This window comes from Mixophyes fleayi, chromosome 2, assembly GCF_038048845.1.
Source record: "Mixophyes fleayi isolate aMixFle1 chromosome 2, aMixFle1.hap1, whole genome shotgun sequence".
Taxonomy (NCBI): Eukaryota; Metazoa; Chordata; class Amphibia; order Anura; family Limnodynastidae; genus Mixophyes; species Mixophyes fleayi.
Window position 1 is genome coordinate 362,234,039 of NC_134403.1, and position 22,207 is coordinate 362,256,245.

Here is a 22,207-nt window from a genome sequence, read left to right on the forward strand (position 1 = left end):
CAAGGGACAGTTGCTGGGGCAACTGGGCCCAGGCAGGTAATCTCCCCTCACTCTCAGATAAGCTAAAAATGAGGGTCATGTTGTGGATGGCACTACACCCTCATTAATATGCATCCTTGTATAATTAATCATTTCCTCCTCCTTGTCAATATGACACTAATTAATACTAAAATACCACAAGCCACACCATCAATATGACCAAACCAGGTTCATTTTGGGCGAGGAAACGTCTCTGTTGGGTGCTGAAAGCCCAAGGCTGTCATGGGAACATTTACCCTCCTTTTATCCTCAATATCCTGAATCGTCCCCACTATGGGTCCAACTCTGGGCCAGTGCAAGTAACACACAGTAATTCACAAGATTCTAATCATCTTCAAAACGACCAACAAAATATAAAGCTTAGAACACCAACAACTAAGACTATGGTAACAAGGAACTAGCACTCTGAAATGTAATTCCTTTTGATAATCCTCTGCTGCCTCTTCCTTACACAGACCGTAAAGGCATACTGGGTTCAGGGAAATAATGATCCACTGAAAACTTCATACTGTAAAACATATCAGTCTGAGTGAAGAGGACACATGGCTGAATTATAATTACTTGGAGAAAAACAGCATCAGCTGGCATGTCCTTTACATGGGTTATTATCTTTAATTGCTGTGTGCCCTGCAATGGGGAATTCCTGGATAAACACAATGACAGTATTGGATATCCATGAATAAATACAAATGTTTATTTCATGTGTTTTCGATTGGCTACCTGTTTGTTTTTTTATTAGAAAACATACATGATTTGGCACATAAATGCTGTACATTACAGCTTTCTCTTCCTTTCTGCAAATTATAGCATTTTGAAGAACACAGACAATGCTCACCAGCGTCTTATATTCCCCCCCCCCCCCTTGTATAACGGCACATGAGCAGGGCCAAGGAGGAGCTCGTTATCACTAGCAGTTACGTAGCTTTATAACGTGCAAAGTGATTATTTTCTTACTTGCATTTTAGATGCATTGTTAAATATTAACTTCAATTTAATTCTACAGAATAATTATAATTCCAATCATAAATGTTTAAATGTTTACATCTTAAACATTTTGAAATTTTAAAAATAGCTCCATAGATAAGCATGCAATGATTTTACATTAAAGTCCTATGGGAACTAACATAGCATGAGTGAGCCAGGACAGAAGCAATCTGGGTTGGGGCATCAGAAGATAGCAGAGGAAAAGGAATGTAACACAGGTGGCAGGAGGTGAAGGGAGAGAGGGGAGAGTGCATCCTAGCGCCCTCTAGCTGTCTTAGTACTTACACAATGATAAAACAGCACTGGCTGGTCTGTTTGCCTGACAAAAGTAGAGGTAAATGTGACATAATAGTCTCTTTTGTAATTCTGATATATAATGATAAATGTTATGTCAAATTTACTAGTTTCCTATTCTATTTGATTGCAAAATATTTTTTTTTTAGAAATTACAATGATAGCTGTTGGTGGGAGAAGTTGGACTGGCTAATGGTACTAAGGCTTGGTGTAGAAATAGTTATTAGAAGAAAGCGAGGGATAGGATTCTTTGAAAAAAAGCGTGAGAGAGTGTTTCAAGATTTTGAAGGTTAAGGAGAGTCTGATAAGTCATGGTAGAGCGTTCCATAAATGGAGTTCTGCAGAGGAGAAATCATCCAGGTATGCATGTATTATTATTAATTATTGTTATTTTTGATTTGTAAGATGTCACAGTGCTCCGCAGCAGCGGGAAAAACAGACCATCAGAAATCAGAGACATACTAGGTAGTCAAAATAAATGTAGATGTGAAAACAAAAAGTACAGAGAACGCTGTTCATGAGAGAGCATACAAACAGCGAAAGGGCACAGCTGAGACATGAGGACTGAGTGTGGCTCAGAGTGGAGACTGGGACAGTTGTTCCATAGTTGGGAAGCGGCATGGGAGAAGACTTGTAGGTGGGAGTAAGAAAGGTTGTTCTCAGAGAGGAAGAGACACATAGGTCGGTGGTAGATCAAAGAGGACGAAGAGTATTTCAAGATGAGATTTAAGATGTATAAAAGAGTAGAGTCGTTGATGGCTTTGTGCGTCAAGGTAAGTTATTTGATTTGGATTCTGGAGGACATGGGGAAGCAGTGTAAGAATTTGCAGAGTGATGCTGCAAGAGAGGAATATCAATCTTGCCGCGGAATTTAGGACAGATTGAAGCAGGGACAGCAAGATAGGAGGAGGTTGCAGAAGTCAAAGTGGGAAATTGTAATAGAATGGATAAGAGTTTTGGCTGCATCTTGGGTAACAAAAATGCGTATTAAAGCATTATTTTGCAACGGGAGGTGACAAGACAGCGAGAGAGACTGGATGTGAGGAGTTAAGAGTGACACCAAGGCAGCATGCTTGGGAGGTTGAAGGAATTGTGCTCTTGTTGACGGTGAGGGAGATTTCATGAGAGGTGGCTCTGGGAGAAAGTTCTGTTTTGTACATGTGTAATATTATGAGAGCAACATTCCCTACCTAATGTGAGTGACTTATAAGGAAATTGTAATGATGCTGAGGGTGAAGGTCTAATCAATGATTACAGAAGACAGTAGTAAAGCCAGTATAAGTATACCAGAATAGTGGTGGAGGGGCAATCTACAATTAGCACGATTCAGACCCCCAAGGCCCTTTATTCAACAGAGATGGGAGTCCTGACCATTATTCATATTGATTTTACCATGTAATCTACAGTTTTAATGAATATATTATTTCATATGAACAACTAACCTTCAAGCACCACCTGAACATAATCCTGGGCAGACATCCGGTCCTTGCGGACAAAGCACTGGTAAGCCCCATTGTCGCTTTTTGCCATTCCGTCCATAATGAGGGTCTCACGGTTGATACCTGTGATTCTAACATTATTTCCAGCATTCACAATTTCACCGTTCCGGTACCAGGTAATGTCAGGATCATCCGTTCCAGTCACACTACATGACAATGAAACTTGGCTTCCCACACTCGTCTTCACTTTCCGTGGGCTGATTGTCACCTTCAGGGGTTCTGCAAATAAAATGACAGTATTTATTGATCAGATTAAAAGATAATAGTCCCAATCAGCAATATGCAAAAATAAAACGTCCGCTGACGTCTACAGACAGAGGAGGCAGACATTTTTGTGGGCGGAAGTAACATAAAGCCAATCTGTTCACTAGCAACTAGAAACATTTCTGATGCAAGAGCAAAGCTTCAGTAGCCAGCTGGAGACCACTGGTGTAACAAGTCTCAAAGATCACCTTGTGTTTACATCATATGCATTGCTTTAGATAGTTCTGCTACAGCTGCATATCATCATCATCATCATTTATATAGCGCCACCAATTCTACAGCGCTGTACAAAGAATATTTGTCATTCACATCAGTCCCTGCTTCATTGGAGTTTACAATCTAAATTCCCTAACACACACAATAATGTCAATTTTGAAAGCAGCTAATTAACCTACCGGTATATTTTTTGGAGTGTGGGAGGAAACCGGAGTACCCGTATATCTATATATATATATATATATATATATATATATATATATATATATATCTATATCTATATCTATATATATATATAAATATACACATATATACACACACACACATGCCACTGTGCATGAAAGGGTGGTTTAGGGAAGGGGTGTCGTGGGGTGCCAAGACATTTTTAAGACCATGGCATGTATTAAGTATAATTTGGTTTCCTCACAACATTAGAAGTTTGCCAGGATAGAGTAGTAGACCATAGTCCATTAATAAAATTCCTTTCTCCACTTCCTGTGAAAGCGCACCTGTGGTAGAATGAATCTTACTCTTGCATTTGGGAGTTGCAGTGTAAGAACCGTTATCATTGTCTGAATTCGTTTTGCAGATAGTCTTACGTAAATGTTTCATTCCCCCTACCTAGGTATTTACATGTCTAATCATGATAATTCCTTTGTTACCATGAAAAACATATTTTGCACATTATCAAAAACTACTTGTAGGTTATGTTGGCCATTTGTTCCAAAAAAGGTTGCATATATACTTTTTTTTACCCTTTCTTCTAAAAACAGCCCCTCACTAAACACAGAGGTATTGCTTACAAACCAGAAGGAGGAAACACTCAGCAGACATTCTAGTAGATGAAATAGGATGAATTCTACTGTCCTGACAATTTAGGGAAGTGAAATGAAAAGGTCGTTAGAATTGTTCATAACAAAACTCTTATGTTTAAATACACCAGTGTGGATTTATGTGGGTAAAATAAGCATAATTGATAAACAATGTGGACAGTGTTCATTAATTGGATCTGAAGGACAGTAACAAAATGAGGAAAGTTCTGACCAAGGGTTAATTAAAATGAGATAAAGAAAGACTAACAAAAGAAATAACAGTCACAGTTCTCCATGTAAGCAAAATCTGTGACCTCGGCCTCATTGTACAGGTCTCCTAGCAAAGAGATATCTGGAGAATAACTCTAAATACACACAGCTGGTCCCTACCCAGGAGGTTTCATTCCAGAATGGAGGCTGTATATCTGCATGTGCTGGAAAAGACCTTCAGAAAAGAGAATTATACTTATCGTTAATTTATTTCCTTAAAGTACTCTATGGCAGCGCTTTTATTATTATCATTTATGTATATATTGCCATCAATCAGGGCCTGCATCAGAAACTGTGTGGCCCAGTACTAATTAATCTGGCAGCCCCCCCATACATGCCCCCTCCCTCATCACAGTACATTCCCCCCCTCCCTCATCAAAGTACATTCCCCCTCTCCCTCATCACAGTACGTTCCCCCTCTCCCCCCTCACAGTACAAGTTTCTCCCCACTCCCGCATCACTGTAAATGCTGTTTCCCCATCACCATCCCAATAAATGTTCTTCTCCCACCTCACCATACCATCATGGTAAATGTCCCCCATCTCACCATGTCCTCATGCTAAATGTCCCCCACCTCACCATGCCATTACGGTAAATGTCTCCCACCTCACCATGCCATCACAGTAAATGTCCCCCACCTCACCATCCAATCACGGTAAATGTCCCCCACCTCACCATCCAATCACGGTAAATGTCCCCCACCTCACCATCCAATCACGGTAAATGTCCCCCACCTCACCATCCAATCACGGTAAATGTCCCCCACCTCACCATCCCACCAACTTATCCCTTGGAGGTGATGTTTCCTGAAGCTCCCGGTCCTCTCCTTATCCCTCCATTCACAGCACGAGTCAGATGGTTTACCGGCGAGTGCGTTCCAAATGCCGGAAGTAGAACAGTCTGTTAGAGATCCGAAAGGCTCAATTTCAATGTGTGTCTGGGGGCCGGTTGGTCAGCCTAAGGGGCCCAGGGGGCCCCCTAGTCTGTCCAGGCCCCTCACAGCTGTACCGGCCATACCCCCCTGATGGTGGCCCTGCCACCAATTATATAGCTCTGAACAGAGAATATCTATAATTTTCATCAGACTCTGCCTCACTGGAGCTTACAATCTGAATTCCCTAACACACATACATTAGGGTTCATTTTGTCACCAGTCAATGAACCTATCAGTATGTTTCTGGAGTGTGGGAGGAAACCGGAGCACCGGGAGGAACCTACGCAAACACGGGGAGAACCAACTCCAGAATCAGCCAGAAAGATTTAGGAAAAAGAAACCCATCTGGAGGGTATATAAGGTGACTCCTCCATCACTCTGGAGTCAATGAGAAACCTCCCAAACTGTCCTAAAAAGTCATACCTATAGAACAAGAATGGGACTACTGGAATGCCAAGGCAGCCTTTACAATGGGACGCACCAAAGTAGTATAAATCAAAAAGGGTGGGCTTAGGAACTACAACAACAACAACAACACTGATTCAACTTTTATTGAACGACTTCTTGAAGATGTGACATCTAGAAGATAATGTATGGTCAAAGTGTGAAGAGATGACCATCCAGTTGCTTAGCAGATATTGTCCATTGAGGCCTGAGCTTTGTGCGTCCTTGTAGAACACTACTTCAAAATTTAGACCCTTCACACCTCTTCCCCTTGTAGGCCTGTGTAATCCATTTTGCCAGAAAAGACTTGGATGGAGCACATACTTTGCAGGAAACTCCAGAAAGAACACAAAGCTGCTTCACTTTTCCGAAACCGTTTGTTCTAGAAAGGTAAACCGATTTTTTTGCTGTAACAAGATCCAGAGTGTGTAATCAATCTTCCTTTTTATTAGTTTGTTGTGGCCAGAGAGATGGTAGTATAATCTTCTGGTTGTTATGGAAAGAGGAAGCTACTTTAGGTAAATAAGCAGGATTAGTTCTTAATATTACTTTGTCTACATAGAAATTTAGAAAAGGTTCTTTACATCACAAGGCATGTAGTCCTCCCACTCGAAGAGCAGATGTAATTGCTACTGGAATCAATACTTTAAGAGTGAGAATTTTAAGGGGAATATCTTACAAAGGTTCAAAGGGATTCGAAATTAAGGCATCCAAAACAATATTAAGTGCCACAAAGGTTTGATCCTAGGTCGTAATCATTTTGCTGCTTAAAAAAACATGTAATGTCTTTAGACACCAGCTTGGCATCAAGAAAAATACTGGGTACAGATACCTGAACTGTCAGGAATGGGAGAGGTAGAACTTTATCAAAATGATCTTTAGGAATCTTTAGAATAATTGGACCACTGGCAAACGTGGAATCCTCCATCTCTTTTATGGTCCCCAAAATTAATATTTCCCAGATTCTATAATAAGCAATTAAATAATTATTTTTCTTGCTTGTATCAGTATATCAATAGCTTTATCACATACCTTTGCATCTTAATTGTGACCACTCAATCTACACGCCATCAAAGAGAGGGAGTCTGGATTCAGGTGAAGAACTGGTCCCTGGTGTAGAAGATGTGACTAGCATAGTACAGGCCAAGGTTGCTCCTAAAGCATTCTCCGAGACACTGCAAGCCACGGGTGACTAGGACAAAATGGAACGATTGGTACTATCTCCATTGCATCTTTCTTGATTTTCCTCAGAGTGTGGGCAATGATGGAAAAAGGAGGGAACACAACCTAGCTGGAACTTGACAGTGCATCTACTCCAAGTGCTCCTTGGCCCTGGAAAGGGGGTAAAACCACTGCCTTGGTAAGCTCAGGTGAAATACTTCTTTGTGTAAGGCCCATTCTCCTGAATGGTTCAGACAACCTGCTGATGTATCCTGCTATGGTATTGTCTTTGCCTGCTATATGGAGTGCAGAAAGGGACACATTATTTTCTGCCCATAACATCACTAGTGTCAATACTAACATCAGTGTTACTCTTGGTGCTTCCTTGCTTGTTTATAAAAGTGACTACTGTTCTGTTATCAGAAAAGAACTTCAGATGTTTGTGTTGTAGGAAAGACTGAAAATGCTGAATTGCATGCCAAACGCTTCTCCTTTCTAAAACATTTGCATGAAAATGCCTATCGTTCTTTATCCATGTGCTTGGTATCACTTCTGTAAGCATATGACCTCCCCAAAGCTTGAATCAGTCGGGAGCACATTCCACTCTGGTTCTGAAAGAATCATACATCAGTTTTTTAACCTTGGATGTTGCTAAGAGTCGAGTAACTTTTTGTGATCCTTGAAAGTCTGACCGCATGTTGGAGAGAATATTAGTTCCAATCCCACTTGACAAGTAGACCAAGTTGAAGTTTGCATATTCCCCCCTGCCCATGGAAGTATGCTGATGGTAGAAACGGACAACTTACAGCTCCTCCCCTTCTATACCCAATCACCAAAGGACACTCAGTATTTTATCTAATAAAGTCATTTGTATAAAAAACTGAGCATAAACAAGGGGTAGGAATGCAGTGTCCCGCAGATAGAATCAGGAAAATGCATTAAAACTAAGTACAAAAAAATCTCTTTTCTCTTTCTTCTATGCTGGAGTACACTGCTACCTTGGGACATTCCAGATCTGCCCCAAGGGCAGGGTATGCTCAGCTAATGCTGTGCACAAAATCATTCTTCCAAAATTTGTTTTTATGGAAGAAAAAACATTGAATCTGTAAAATTTAGCTGAGACTCCGATCTGCTCTTCCCAGGAAGCGCTGCCCTATCTCGTAGAATGAGCCATGATGTTTTTAGGAGCTGGTTTTACTGCAGAAATATAAGCCTGATGAATCATAGTCTCAATCAACCTGGACACAGACTGTTTAGTCTCTGGCCAGCCCCTCTTCTATGCATAAAAAAAAAAAAAAAAAAAAGATTAATGGTCTCAAGGATGAAATTTTGTTAACATATATTCCTGAGGATATGTCCACATGTAACAATTACGGGGACTCTTCCCTTCCAAAGGATGTCCAAAAGTCGGTATAACAATCTCATGGTTTGTTAGGCTGCTGGTCTGATCACCAACCCACAGAACTAGATGGCGGAGGTCTTCACCTATAGCAGCCGCCTTTCCCTTAGAGCTTAATGTGTTCACCGGTACTCGGATGCCCCCAGGACTTAACTCCAGGTGTAGTGTGGGTTGTTAATACAGGCCCGTAGTGGCAGGCCAGGAGGCAGCGAATAGTCAGACAGTAGCCGAGGTCAAGGGTCACAGGCAAGCAGGGTAGTCAGGAAACATGCCAAGGGTCAGGGTCACAGTAGCATAGTCCAAGGTACAGGCCAAAGGAAAGGGTCACGAGTAAACAAGCAAAGTCCAAAGTCCAGGCAGTGGTCATACACAGAAAATCCAACAGAGTATCCAGAGGACAGGGTACAACAGACAGGAGCAGGTCAGCAAGACTGGGTCAGAAGTGCTATAACCCTGCCTTAAATACTAATACTGGCCAATCAGGGCTAAGCCTTATAACAACACGCAGGAGGAGACTGATTGATAGTGGCCAAATGAATCAGCCCGCAGGCTTGCAGAGGGGCGCCCGGCTGTTCTGAATAGCCGGGCAACGGTCGGACCAACTACAGGAAATGACGTCCAGGTCGTCATAGCGACGGCTGGGACTCCAGAGAGAGGACCGGAGAGTTGCGGCGGTGCCCGCGGCCGCCGCTGCTCTCTAATATGGTTCACATGAAAATTAGAAAGCTGGAAAGCTGATTTCATGCGTAGTACATCTCTGTCACTATGAAAAAATAAGAAATGGTGAGCTGCAATATAAGGCCATTAATTCAGATACCCTTCTTGTTGATGCATTGGCCAAAATAACTTGATTTCAACTATTTCTAGGAGGTTCAAAAAAGTAGTTTTCTATACTGCTGAAAGGAACAAATAAAGATTCCATGGAGTAAAAAAAGGAACATGTGGTGCTTGAATGTGTAGAACACCTTGAATAAAAGTCTGAACTTTAGAAGTGAAAGCTAATTTATTATGAAAGACGACTGACAGAGCCTAGACCTAGACCTTTAAAGAAGACCATCACCTTCCAAACCATGTTGTAAGATTTACAAAATATGTGCCAAATTAAAAGAGAAGGTGCGCACCTCTGTGTTTCACATCATGAAATGAAAGCCTTTCACACCCTATGACAATTCTTAGAAAAGACTGGCTTTAATCAAGGTGTGGATGACTTCCTCAAAGAGACACTTTGCCCTAAGTATCATAGCCTCAGCAGTCACACTGTTGAAGCAAGTCAAGGTACATAGCAGAAGATCCCATTGTGGACCTTCCACCATGCTTAAAATGTCTGCTTACCAAGATCTTCTCAGTCAATTTGGGGCTACAAGGAACACTGGAACCCCCTCTCTCTTGATCCTTTTTAGGACCCACAGTAGCATTTATTGGGTGAAAGACATAAATCAGTTGTAAGTTCCAGGGAGGCCGTCCAGGGAGGCTGTGATTTAGCCATGAAGCCTTTATGTCTGTATCTTGCTGACCCCATTTCTCCACCATCTGCTTGAACACTTATTTGTGGAGGGACCACATCCCTGAATGGATTGCATGTCGAAACAGGAAGTTGGGCTACAATTTTCCACTCCTGGAACAACACTGCTGAGATGGCTGAACCATGACGTTCCGCCCAGCTCATAATCCTGGTAGTTTCCCTCATCACTAAAGAGCTCCTGGTTCCCTGGTGGTTGTTGTCCGCTACAGTTGTATGGCTGCCAATGATCCCTAGTTTCCAAAGTTTGAAAAATTTGTACTTAGAAATGTCTCTGCTTTTCAATACTGACCAACTGTACAATACAAATCTGCTTTTTTTGGTTTATAAGGTGCAATTAATGCTGTCTTCTCATTTTCTGGGTTTTACAAGTTAAATTATATAGGAGAGGAGCAAATAAAACGTAAAATGATTATGGGCTTCGCTGACGCCAGCAGTTACTCTTAAATTTCTGAAACCCTATTTACATCTCTAACATAAAACTCTATGCAGAACCAGTTGGTTTTGTAGCTGCTGGTAATATCCCTCAAGTTTAGATAATTGATACCACATCTGTACATGATTATCACTCTTCAGCAGATGGCTCTACCCTGCTGGTCGCTTTTATTTTTCAGTTTAATATCACTTAGGACGTCAGTCACAGTGGTCATGTTGTTTAATACAGCATAATGAGAACAATATAATACTTGACATTTTAGTTTTAAAGTAAATTTGAAACCTCAATTTAATTTTTAAACTCCAAAAATTCACAGGATAACTTGTAATGAAACGGTTAGCCAAAGGTTTTTACTAACTGATACATGAATCTTTACAGATAATTGCCCATCTACTAATCTTGGACTGCAGAGGTGATTTAAAGCATAATATTAATCACATAACAGTGATTGCTTGTTTTGCAACTAATTCTTTCCAATAAGCTCTCCTACACATGCATTTTTTCAATCGCTGTGTAGTGTGATGATTTTGTTCAGTGTCATAATGTTGTTCTCCTTGTCTTAGTTAGTTCCTGGTGATTAATTAATCGCCTCTCTTATTAAACTACATAGGTGGGATCAGTGATTCCAAAAGATTTGGTGCTTCTGAGCAGCAAATACAGGTTATAAACTGGAAATACAGAAAGCTTTTCTTATTTTGGGGGGGTGGGGATGGGAGCCTCAAGAAGACCGTTACTTCAAGTGTTTTCAATGTCACACTTTTTTTCTTTTTCTTTTTTAATTTAAAATTTCACCTATATCAAAAAAGACACACTGCAAACGGTGTGTGAAAAGCCAGACTGTAGAGATTCCAGATAAACTTATCAACCCAACAAAACTGTATTGTTTAAAGCAAATTATTGAAAGCATTTATGAGTCACTTTCTATATCTCTGTAGATGTTCAGTTAAATGTATGGCTGTCCATACTGTAAATCAGTGTTGTCAAACCCACGGCCCGCGGGCCGCATGCGGCCCAGCATGCCTGTAAATGTGGCCCAGCAGGAGTTTTGGTTGTGGCAAGGGGGCAGCGCTGTTAATGAAAAAAAAAATCCTGCAAAAAAAGAAGATAAGAAAATACTTACCTTGTGGACACGCGTTCCCTCCCTGGTCTCCTCCTCCGTGCAGCGCTCGCAGTGAATGTCGGGCGTGACGTCATCACGTCCGACATCCATTGCGGAGCACAGCACATAGGAGTCATCCGCGCGAACTATCAGCAGCAGTGAAACGGAAAAAACAAGAGAAGAGGATCAGAGAACAAGCCGATTAAAAGGTAAGTTAAGGGTTTTTTTGGGTTTTTTATTATTTCAAGGGACGCTGACAAGTGCATAAACTCACCTGGTCCTGGAGCATCACGGACCTTATCTTCCTGTCTTAATGACTGCTGTATTGAAGCCCTTCATAAAATGTTGTAACAATATCACTTGATGTTTGACAGCAGCCATTAGCATGTCATTGAAGCACTGAGCAACAACAAGGAGCATTAGCAATGTTTTCTATGTTTTTTTTGGATGATCAGCTATCGTTAGTGTTAGTGTATTTTATGTGCGGCCCAAAACAACTTGTCGCCTTCCAATGTGGCCCAGGGAAGCTAAAAGGTTAGACACCCCTGCTGTAAATCCTTCTGCACAGAGATCTTAATTCATCATCATTTATTTATATAGCGACACTGATTCCGCAGTGCTCTACAGAGAACTCATTCACATCAGTCCCTGCCCCATTGGAGTTTACAGTCTAAATTCCCTAATACACAGACACACACAAACAGACAAACACTAGGGTCAATTTTGATAGCAGCCAATTAACCTACCAATATGTTTTTGGAGTGTGGGAGGAAACCGGAGCAGCCGGAGGAAACCCACGCAAACACGGGGAGAACATACAAACTCCACACAGATAAGGCCATGGTCAGGAATTGAACTCAGCGCTGTGAGGCAGAAGTGCTAACCACTTAACCACCGTGCTGCCCATAATTCCTCAGAGTTATTTCATTTACCAATAGGAGTAACACTTAATTCATATAACTGACACAAATATGTACATTATAATTATGATTGGCAATTTTTAAGAATAATTTTGCACATGCAAAGAACATGCTCCTAGTGGGTACTGTACTTTCCTACTGAACATCTATCAAACATGGGAATACTCTTGATTTACCCTACACAAAGACACACACACAGTTTACCGCTTTGAAATAAAATATATTTTCCTATGCAAAAAAGACAAAAAAAAACAAAAACAAACTTGTTTGCTTTGTCATTGCAAAATCTTGCAAGAAAAACAATAAAACCAAGATGAATGTAGGAGCGTTGTTTTATATAGCGGTACGTCTTATATCACGTTAGATACCACAATCTCACCACATCACCACTCTCATCCCTATTTATGCTACTCTGCTCCTTCCACTACTGAACTCTCAGTCTTTGGTTTTCCCTCCATACATCATGACACCGGCCTTGTCACACGCAGCTCTGTCCTCACTAACACAATCACGAGGAGACAGGTCCCTGACTCCCACAAGATCAGCACACCTGAAATGATCTGTGATGCTATGAGTATTCCAAAGATCTGATTGGCTGAAGGTTATTCTATCCTGAACACATTAGAATAGTTAAAAGTATCTTAAAAAGTGAAGGTGGACATAACAGCAAAACAGCAGCCTGCTAGTCAATCAGCAATATAACAGGTGCCCCCATACAAAATTTAAGTTATGCTACAACGGTAAATTTTCTGGAGCCGCAGCAACGCTGATGACGGAAAAAATATGAGGAGCCTTGTATAAGACATATACATATATTTATATATATATATATATATATATATATATATATCTTTTACTTACGTTTTACATTTAGTGATCCTATCACCTCAGCATTGCCATAAGCATTCCAGACTTCACAAATGTAGGTTCCAGAATCTGACGGCCTGGTGTTTTCAATCAGCAAACCAACAACTGTTTTCTGAAATCTATTGTCCATTTCAAGCTGAACATTATCCTTCAGCCAGCGTGAATTTGGTATCGGGTACCCAGATGCCTTGCACGGGAGCTCCGCTCCTTGACCTGCCATGACTGTGATGTGCTCAAACTTAGCAATAATGGACGGAGCTGAATTGACCTGATCTGTAAGCAGAAGAAATGGAAACAAGGTAACTAACAATTTGAAAAACAAAATATGACCAACAATTGCTGAAACATGGAAAAAATGAGAGGTTGTATTTCTTTTTCTTTTTTTGTAGATAGGAACCATCACTTGCAGTCACTAGATTCTTTATATGATTATCATCTTACAAATCTACAACTATATCAGCTGAAACTTGTGTAATATACCAGAGATTTTCATTTTACATTTCAAGCTAAATAATTCCCATCTCTATCTTTCACTTGGTTTTCCTGGTTCAAACTAGCTCTTTGTACATGACTAACCCAACACTTCTTACATGTGTAATGTCTGTGGACAGGAAGGTTCCTGCTGAGATCCAGTCTGTAAGCAGCAAAATGTGACATGACCCAGTCATCTGACAAACTGGGAGACATTACTGTGTGAGCTTAGTGTATTGGGGGCTGCAAGATGTCTCTTCATTTAAGTGATCATACCATGCAGTACATATCATACCATGCAGTACATATACACGCTTTATAAAACAGAATATCTGTGTTAACGCAAATGAGTTGTTGTTTTCATTTTTTACTGTTTTGTTTTAATGCTATGAAAATGATTTTTACAGAAATATGGCAGCTGTAGTGGCAACTCTGTTCAGTAGTTGTTCACTGCAGCTGCCATATTTCTGTGAACATTCTTCACAATCAGGAATTCCAAATCTCTAACGTTACCTTTCCCATCTTTTTTTGTTCCTTCTCTCAGTTACATTTTTCCAAATTATTTTTTTTTTTTATCACAGGGCTCTGGAAACTTTTAAAAAATATTAGAGTACAACAACAAAGTTGGCCTTCTATGTGGAGGTTCCAGGTTCCTTTTAGCTAGTCAGACACAGGCAGATGTTCAGTCCTTTTATGACAAACTTGGGCATCGAATGCACAATGTGTGGCTTTATCCTAGATCAGTGTTGGCTAACCTGTGACCCTCCAGGTATTGTGAAACTACAAGTCCCAGCATACCCTTCCAGCAATAAGCTGCTATATATTGGCAAAGCATGCTGGGACTTGTAGTTTCACAACACCATGAGTGTCACAGGTTAGCCAACACTGTCCTAGATGGACAAAATCAGACTGGATCCAATAGGACAGAAATCCAGGTAAGGTTATGAAACACAAAGGGAACACATCCAATGTTCATGATTATCCATTTACTTATTTGCAATAAATAGCTTTGTGCAGTCTGTCTGTCCATGCATGTGGCTACATTGCACAGATCTATCGCTATGTTGCCTAAATCTAAGATGCTGTTTATTGTAGAAATCAAGTGGCCTGTGGCCCAGAAGCATTACTTTGGAATATGAATTATAATTTCACACTGAGGCTATTTCTAGCATGCAGAACAGATTTGTTGAAGTACTGATGGATATTGTGTTGGAAGTGGGGTTATTTCAGGTGACTGCCGCTTCAGAGACTCAGGTTAACCACCTGCGCAATTACTTCCAAAGCCACTTTAGATTTATCACTGAGGAAATTAAGCCGCATTCACTATAAATAATATGAATAATTTAATTGTGCTCATCCTCTTAGCATCCACAAATGTACACGCTAAACTATTATGAATATAGTATGGATGAGCAGCCTAAAGAATAGAGCTGCAGCCAAGGTTTGATTTAATTTTTATTTTTCGCCTCCTAGTTCTCCCTGTGTGTGGTCACAATTTCTTGACTTCAGCTGCTAAAATACTGACATTGCTGCTTTAACTGAACAGTTACCTAGGTCGCACTGTTCAGTGACGCATAAGTCAAGTGCGCTCGTCGGAATTAGTTGCGGTCAGCATCATCCACCCTTCGGAAATCTGCAGCGTCGCTTTGTAGGCAAGTCTGTGTATATTGATGTAGTTTTTGGGCAAATCTGTGTTTTTTGTAGGTATCGTCATTGTAGGGGTTGTGGTAATTGAAGGCTTGTAAACTGTGCTACAAAACTTCTACCTCTACACTTTCAGATGGATTACTCTAGACCAGATCTAGTATTATACATTTGAAGGGAAGTGTCCATATACACCAGTTACAGTCTCATTAGTCCCTCTTACCCAAATGGGCAGAGGACTCCTGTGAAATTATCACCTGTTCAATTGGGGGAAAAGACTATAAGATGGATTCTGTCCTCATCTGCATTGTTCATAAACTCCTATCTCTTTTACTTTCAAAATTTCTAGAGGCTGCATTTTTGGAATATTTGTAAATTTAAAAACAACCAGTGAGCGTCCCCCTTTCCCTGTGTTCATAAACAGTCTCACTATATTGTATAACTCTCTGGATTACTGTACTGTATATATGATCATAGATTGTACTGTAGGGTTTCAGTACCTAAAACAGTCAGTCTGGCACTGTTACTCTGGCGCGTTTCTCCGGTATATTTGTGCCGCGTGGTACATCGGTAATTATTTAATCCATCTTCATTCTGTACATCTGTTATATACAAGGCTCCCGATGATGTAATGAGAAATCTAGATCCTAAAAAAAAACAAAAAAACAATTACTTTTACAACACACATTATGAATTCTGTTGGTAACAATATCTAATGAGGCATTAAATCAAACACTAATAAGAAAAACAAACAAGGAGTGCTCCCTCTTTATACTGCTGTATTACAACACGGAGCAAAACTGACATTATATAACTGTACAATGTGATTTCTGTGAAATAGCAGCAACATTTACAATTAGAGGTAATTCAATCCAACATGACCGGGGGAACTTTTCCCATACGCAAACAATGCACCCAAAATGCGACTTGTACCAGCTGATGTTTCACCAAATTCAATGGAATTGCTTACTTGGAGGACTTCACACAAAAATTGCAGGGTTTGGCCAGCAGTAAAGCTGAAAGCAAATGTATCTAGTGCCGATTCCTCAGGTGTTTTTGGCTCAGATTTTGAGAAACTGGTGCCAGCTATTGTGGAACTACATGTTCCAGAATGTAACGGCTGATCCACAAGCACCAGTGACATGTAATTCCACAATAGCAAAAAAAAAAAAAAAAAAAGGCTAGTTGTATAAAACACTCCCCAAATCCTTGTTCACCTCTTTAGTACAAAACAAAATCTTCTATTTTTGGAGGTGATTCTGTCCTCATAATACAATATGAAAAAAACATAGAAGCCAACTGCTCCGTAAAAGCACCCGACAATGAAAGACTTTGGGCTAGATTTACTAAACTGCGGGTTTGAAAAAGTGGAGATGTTGCCTATAGCAACCAATCAGATTCTAGCTGTTTTTTATTTAGTGCATTCAACAAAATGACAGCTACAATCTGATTGGTTGCTATAGGCAACAACTCCAATTTTTCAAACCCGCAGTTTAGTAAATATACCCCCTTGACTGGATAATTACTGTTGATTTGCAAGACACCACAGTGCTCTGTACCTTGAGGGAATGGGGAAAACTGGGCATACATAACACTGTACATAAAATGTAGACAAAATAAAAGCAAATGTAAAAACAAAATGTAGGCAGGGCGCTGCTCATCAGAGGGCTTACACTCTAGTGGATTTGACCAGGACTGCTCTTCCGTTTTCCCACAATGGCTGCTTGTGATTGGCTGAGTGTCTAACGGAACTCTTTGTCCCGTTAGATACTTGTCTAACAGTCCTGTGGCGCAGAGCCAGGCTGTTTGATTTTTTTTTCTCACCTTCTCCCATAGAGGCTCCAGCCCTGCGCTGGCCAGGCTGGTGCTGGTTCCGACTATGCAGGGGGACCGCACGCTAAGGGTTTCCCTGTTAAAGAGTGACTGTCCCAGCCTGTATACTCTGACAATGGTTTCCATTTTAGCGAGGGTACCCCATGCTTATTGTCCATTCATTTTAATGGGACCCAGCGTAGGCTGCATGAAAGTAATTGAATAGTACTTTTCACACTCTCCCTATATTTTTAATTGGGGAGAAAATCCTTTTTTGGTTGCAATAAAGTGAAAAGTTGCTGAATAGAATGTTGCGAGGCTAGAAATGTATTGTATTATCACGTGCGAAAACAGGGAACTGAATTGGCCCCGATGTGTGTGCTGTATCAGAACAGCAAAAAATATTTGTTCCATTGGGGAAATACAAAGCACTTCCTGTATAGGCCATTGGTGCTCTTTATCCTAACCCATCCACTTCGGTTTTTACCAACAGCATGTTATCTACACCCTTCTCTTTTGCTAATGGCACCAGACAGGGCTGCCCCTTCTCCCCTCTCTGAGTATTACTACAGCGTTCTCAGAGTACAAAATCTCTCTGTTTGCAGATAACGTTGTACTCTCTCTCACCAAACCCTAGGTTTCAGTCCCAAACTTATTTCAGGAGCTGTCTGATATCGTGGCAGTATCGGGATATAAGATTAATAACAGTAAGTCTGAGGCGTTACCAGTAAGTCTGAGACGTTTAATTTCCATTGGCGGATGGACTCACTAACTTATCTAGGGGTCAAGATCACAAAGACATATGTAGACCTTCTGTAAAAAGCAAATTTTCTGCCGTTGATATACAAACTTGAGCAAGACCTCCTGGCAAAAACACTTTATATCCTGGATAGGTAGAGTTAACGCCATCAAGATGTGTGTGTTGCCTAAATTTCTATACCTATTCCAGCATAGAGACTAATTTTGAAAGAAGCTAGCTTTATTAATGCATCCAACTTATGAGTTCTACCACCTGACCATCAATATACTGTACAAGTCATGTCATCATAATAGTCAGAGAACAATTACTGCTTTTTAGTAGCCAATGGCCTAAGAATAATGTCTCTTGGCTGTTTCATAGCAACAGAGTCTTACAGCTGAAAGCCCCAGAAATTAGTTTGACAGGTGCACCGAGACTGTTTTAAATAATTAATTGTGATTGGTTGGATGGGGCGACTAACCCAACCCTTATTGTGTATCCTGTCCTTCGGGGGAGGGTATGACCTGCTTATTTCTGAGCTAGAAAATCATGCAATCCTGTGCACTCTTTCAGAATTCCTTCACTAGCTGGCAAACCCGCAGGGCACAGCGGCACGTCAGTAATTACAGGTCAAGAAGGGGCAAGCACAATGCAAAAATAATTGTAATTCCATTCCTGTCTGCTTTACAAAATCATCCATTCCACACATGAGTGCATAATATCTTTTTTAGACAATAGGATATTTTTATAACTACACATTTGCATTCTACATTTACAGGCTAAATAAATTTACATGTATAGTAGGAAGAGTAATAAAAAAAATTGATTCTATAAACTTTGGGGACCAGAAGTGGCACATCTGGCCTTTTCATAGATCTCTTGAAAGCCTAAGTAGCTTATTCAGGAAATATAATCATCTCTGGTTCCCTGGGTAATAGCTGGCCAATTTGCAGGGCTTATGTTGGTTGGCAGTGTGTGTTGCCAACCACAATATGTCACATGAATGCAAATAGTAGTAGCAACCAACAGAAATTCGGCTGGCAGAATATTTAACCGTGTTCGTTACCAATTTGATAAGCCTGGAGCATAGCAAGGCTTAGTGGAACTTGATGACAATATGTTATAGACTACCAGCAGAGTGGTGCAGTAACAGCAGAGAGATGCTATGGTGGCAATTAGAGCAGCAGAAATGATAACACAAGGAAGATTCTGTATGTAGGAGCAGTAGAATGTGTAGGAAGATATAGCAGGTGGACCCCCCTTCCCGATGTTAAAGGTAAGAACACAGAATGCCATTCAATATGTGTGTGCGTGTAAATACAATCGCACCATAGAAAATCTTCTGTACCCAATTTAAGAAGAAAAGGTCGCATTGCTCAGCTGCCCTGTCGATATTGGCTGGCAACGGTAAAAGAAGTCTTCTAGATCGCGCATGTGGAGGGTCTCTCCGTGCATTCATGAGCATATATTGGGCCTGAGTCATTAAGGAGAGTAAAGCAAAAAAAAAAGAAGTAAATTTGCAACTGGGCAAAACCATGTTGCATTCCAGGAGGAGGCAAATGTAAAATATGGGGACAGATTTATAGTTGGGGTAGGACGTGACCTAGATCAACTTTAAATTTCAGTGTAAAAATAAAACTATCAAGGATTTGTGCACTAGATGAAAAAACAGCCAATATTTAACATATGTGCACAATAATAAATTAATTTGCACCCCTTGCAATGTAATATGGTTTGTCCTGGAGAACATTTACTCCTTCTATGGCCTTACTTTCGTTAATGACTCAGGCCCATTATATTTAAAATACATTATGTTTCATCACAGAATCTATAAATACCAAACACAAAGTAGTAAAACAACTGCATACAGATAAGGGCTAGACTAGATACTTCCATGATTGTGACACACCCCAAATTACATGTGAAGTTGTAGTAGCACCTAGGAACTTGTCCACACTCATTGCAATCTGCACACTACTGGGTCAAATAATGAACCCACACATGTTGTGGTCGGGGTTATTGTTTCTTCTGACATTCTGCGTTCCCTGGTCAATTCTGATCCAATAGTATACAATTTTGATTGTGTATAATGATCACTTTTGAGCCCATATTTAGTACAATGGATGGTTAAAGAGATCATGAAACAACATGGAACATCCACCATCAGCTTCACTCCTCAAATCCAGTCTTTGCTCCTACCGTCTCTCATTTCCCCCTCCCTCTAGAAAGTAAGCTCCCACTGGCAGATTCCCCTCTACCCTATGTCTCATGACTGTTTATTTCCTACGTCCCTGATGTCATGTCTTATGCTGAAGGTTTTTTTATTTTTTGCTTACTCACACGCATGGAATTTGTCCTGTATCTGTGTTAGTTCAATGACTATCCATGCACATGTTATTATGTATTCATATTCCTGTTATTATGTTTATTGTATTCATGTATATCATATCTATGCAATGATTGTCTGGCGCTATGGAATATGTGCACGGTGCACCCTAAAAATAAATGCTGATGATCAGCCAAAATTACATCATGTGTGTGCGGCATTAGGTGTACAGCAGGTCATCCAATACGGTTGTGTATACATTCCATCAGGAAGCTGAAGGATAGGTTAAAATATAACTGTGGGTCACACAATTATCACTTCTGTGATAGTTCCTCTATTCTATTAGTGCAGAATAGCAAAAAACTATTGAAAATCCATTCCCATTTTCTGGGGCTATGGAGTCTAGCATGCTAATCAAGCTCTTTATCATGCTAAACGACCCGGACAGCATGCAAATTACTATGAGAAATTACATAAGTGAAGGCGTGGAGCGGGGGCAGGTGACAGGTCCACTTCAAATGCTCTGCCCAAATATCAGCAGCACACAGAAAACAGATTAATGCACCAAATCTAAGTGTCAGCTCCTTGTAACCCCAGACGAGTTACATTATGGTCATGTTTTCCAAGACGCCACAATGGAATTGTACAATGAAAGGACCAGAAGGATAAGCTTTGTAGTGCAAGTTTAAAAGACATTATGTAGAACACCATTTCTCGAGACATATACAAACTACAGATAGTGAGACAAACCGCACGATGCAGTCACATAACGCGCATGGTGTGCAGTGTCCACTCAAAATGCTACACTCGCAGACATAAGGCGCAGACAGGCACATTAACTCCAAAATCATCCACCATTTCGTCACATTTCCTAAAAAAAAAAAGTGTCTCCATCTGTATCTGTGCTACAGAAGAACAGAGTAAATAAGTGAGGAGGTGATCGGTACACCAATTTTAAAACCCTTTCTCTTATAATTCACATATTAGAGATGACATTAGATCAATTGAACAATTTTTGTCTCTACAACTGTCACCCAAAAGCCTTGGTTTGACGATTCATGTAACTCAGACGTCTGTAGCACAAATGTTACCTTTATGCTATAGGAGACACATGAGACCTGTCATAGAACTGGGAACACTCAAGTCTGTCTCTGTTGCCTAGCAACAGTCACCTTTGGAAACACCACTGCTCATTGTTCCACTGTTTTGCTAATTGAGCTATGCCTTCATTGGTTGCAGAATGGATGCTGGTAAGTGTTCCAAGGATACCAGAGTATTAATCAGAATGGAAAATAGCACAGTCCCTCTTGTAGCAATTACAATTATGTTTTAATTGGTACAATGAGATATCAGTATTAACTCAATACCTTTTTTGAAAAAAATGAAAGTTAAATGTGGAAATTATAGAACCATTTTTTAAAAAAGCAAAACAAAACAGAACACCACCATTGCAATTTTGAGGATTATGTCACACCCCAGTCACATGGACACGAAAATCTGATGCATTCCCAGGGTGGAGTGAATAGGGGGGAAAGCTGGGATTTAACTGAGACTTTGGTAACAGGGCACATATTATTGTTATTTCTTATTTATAGAGCACCAATCATATTACGCAGAGCTATACAGAGAATATGTAATTGTTAACATCAGCTCCTGTCTCCACCCTCTCCAGCATTCTTGTCTTCGCGTTCTCCAGCACCTCCTCCCTCCACCCTCTCCAGCACCTCCTGCCTCCTCCCTCTCCAGTACCTCCTGCCTTTGCCTTCTCCAGCACATTCCTCCCTCCACCCTCTCCAGCACCTCCTGTCTTCGCGTTCTCCAGCACCTCCTCCCTCCACCCTCTCCAGCACCTCCTGCCTTCACGTTCTCCAGCACCTCCTCCCTCCACCCTCTCCAGCACCTCCTGCCTTCGCTTTCTCCAGTACTTCCTCCCTCCACCCTCTCCAGCACCTCCTGCCTTCATGTTCTCCAGCACCTCATCCCTCCACACTCTCCAGCTCCTCCTGCCTTCGCGTTCTCCATTACCTCCTCCCTCCACCCTCTCCAGCACCTCCTGCC

The 22,207-nt window shown here is 40.8% G+C and overlaps 1 protein-coding gene across 4 annotated transcripts in view; it reads right to left on the reverse strand.

Annotated features, from left to right (window-relative positions):
* DSCAM (DS cell adhesion molecule) overlaps positions 1–22,207 on the reverse strand; it is a 397,849-nt gene that overhangs the window by 215,623 nt on the left and 160,019 nt on the right. For all 4 annotated transcript variants that reach the window (XM_075197270.1, XM_075197269.1, XM_075197271.1 and 1 more), the window contains exons 4-6: positions 15,773–15,919; positions 13,152–13,430; positions 2,760–3,035 (exon numbers count right to left, since the gene is read on the reverse strand). In XM_075197270.1, coding sequence (XP_075053371.1) covers positions 2,760–3,035; positions 13,152–13,430; positions 15,773–15,919 — 702 coding nt within the window. The remainder of the gene's footprint in view (positions 1–2,759; positions 3,036–13,151; positions 13,431–15,772; positions 15,920–22,207) is intronic.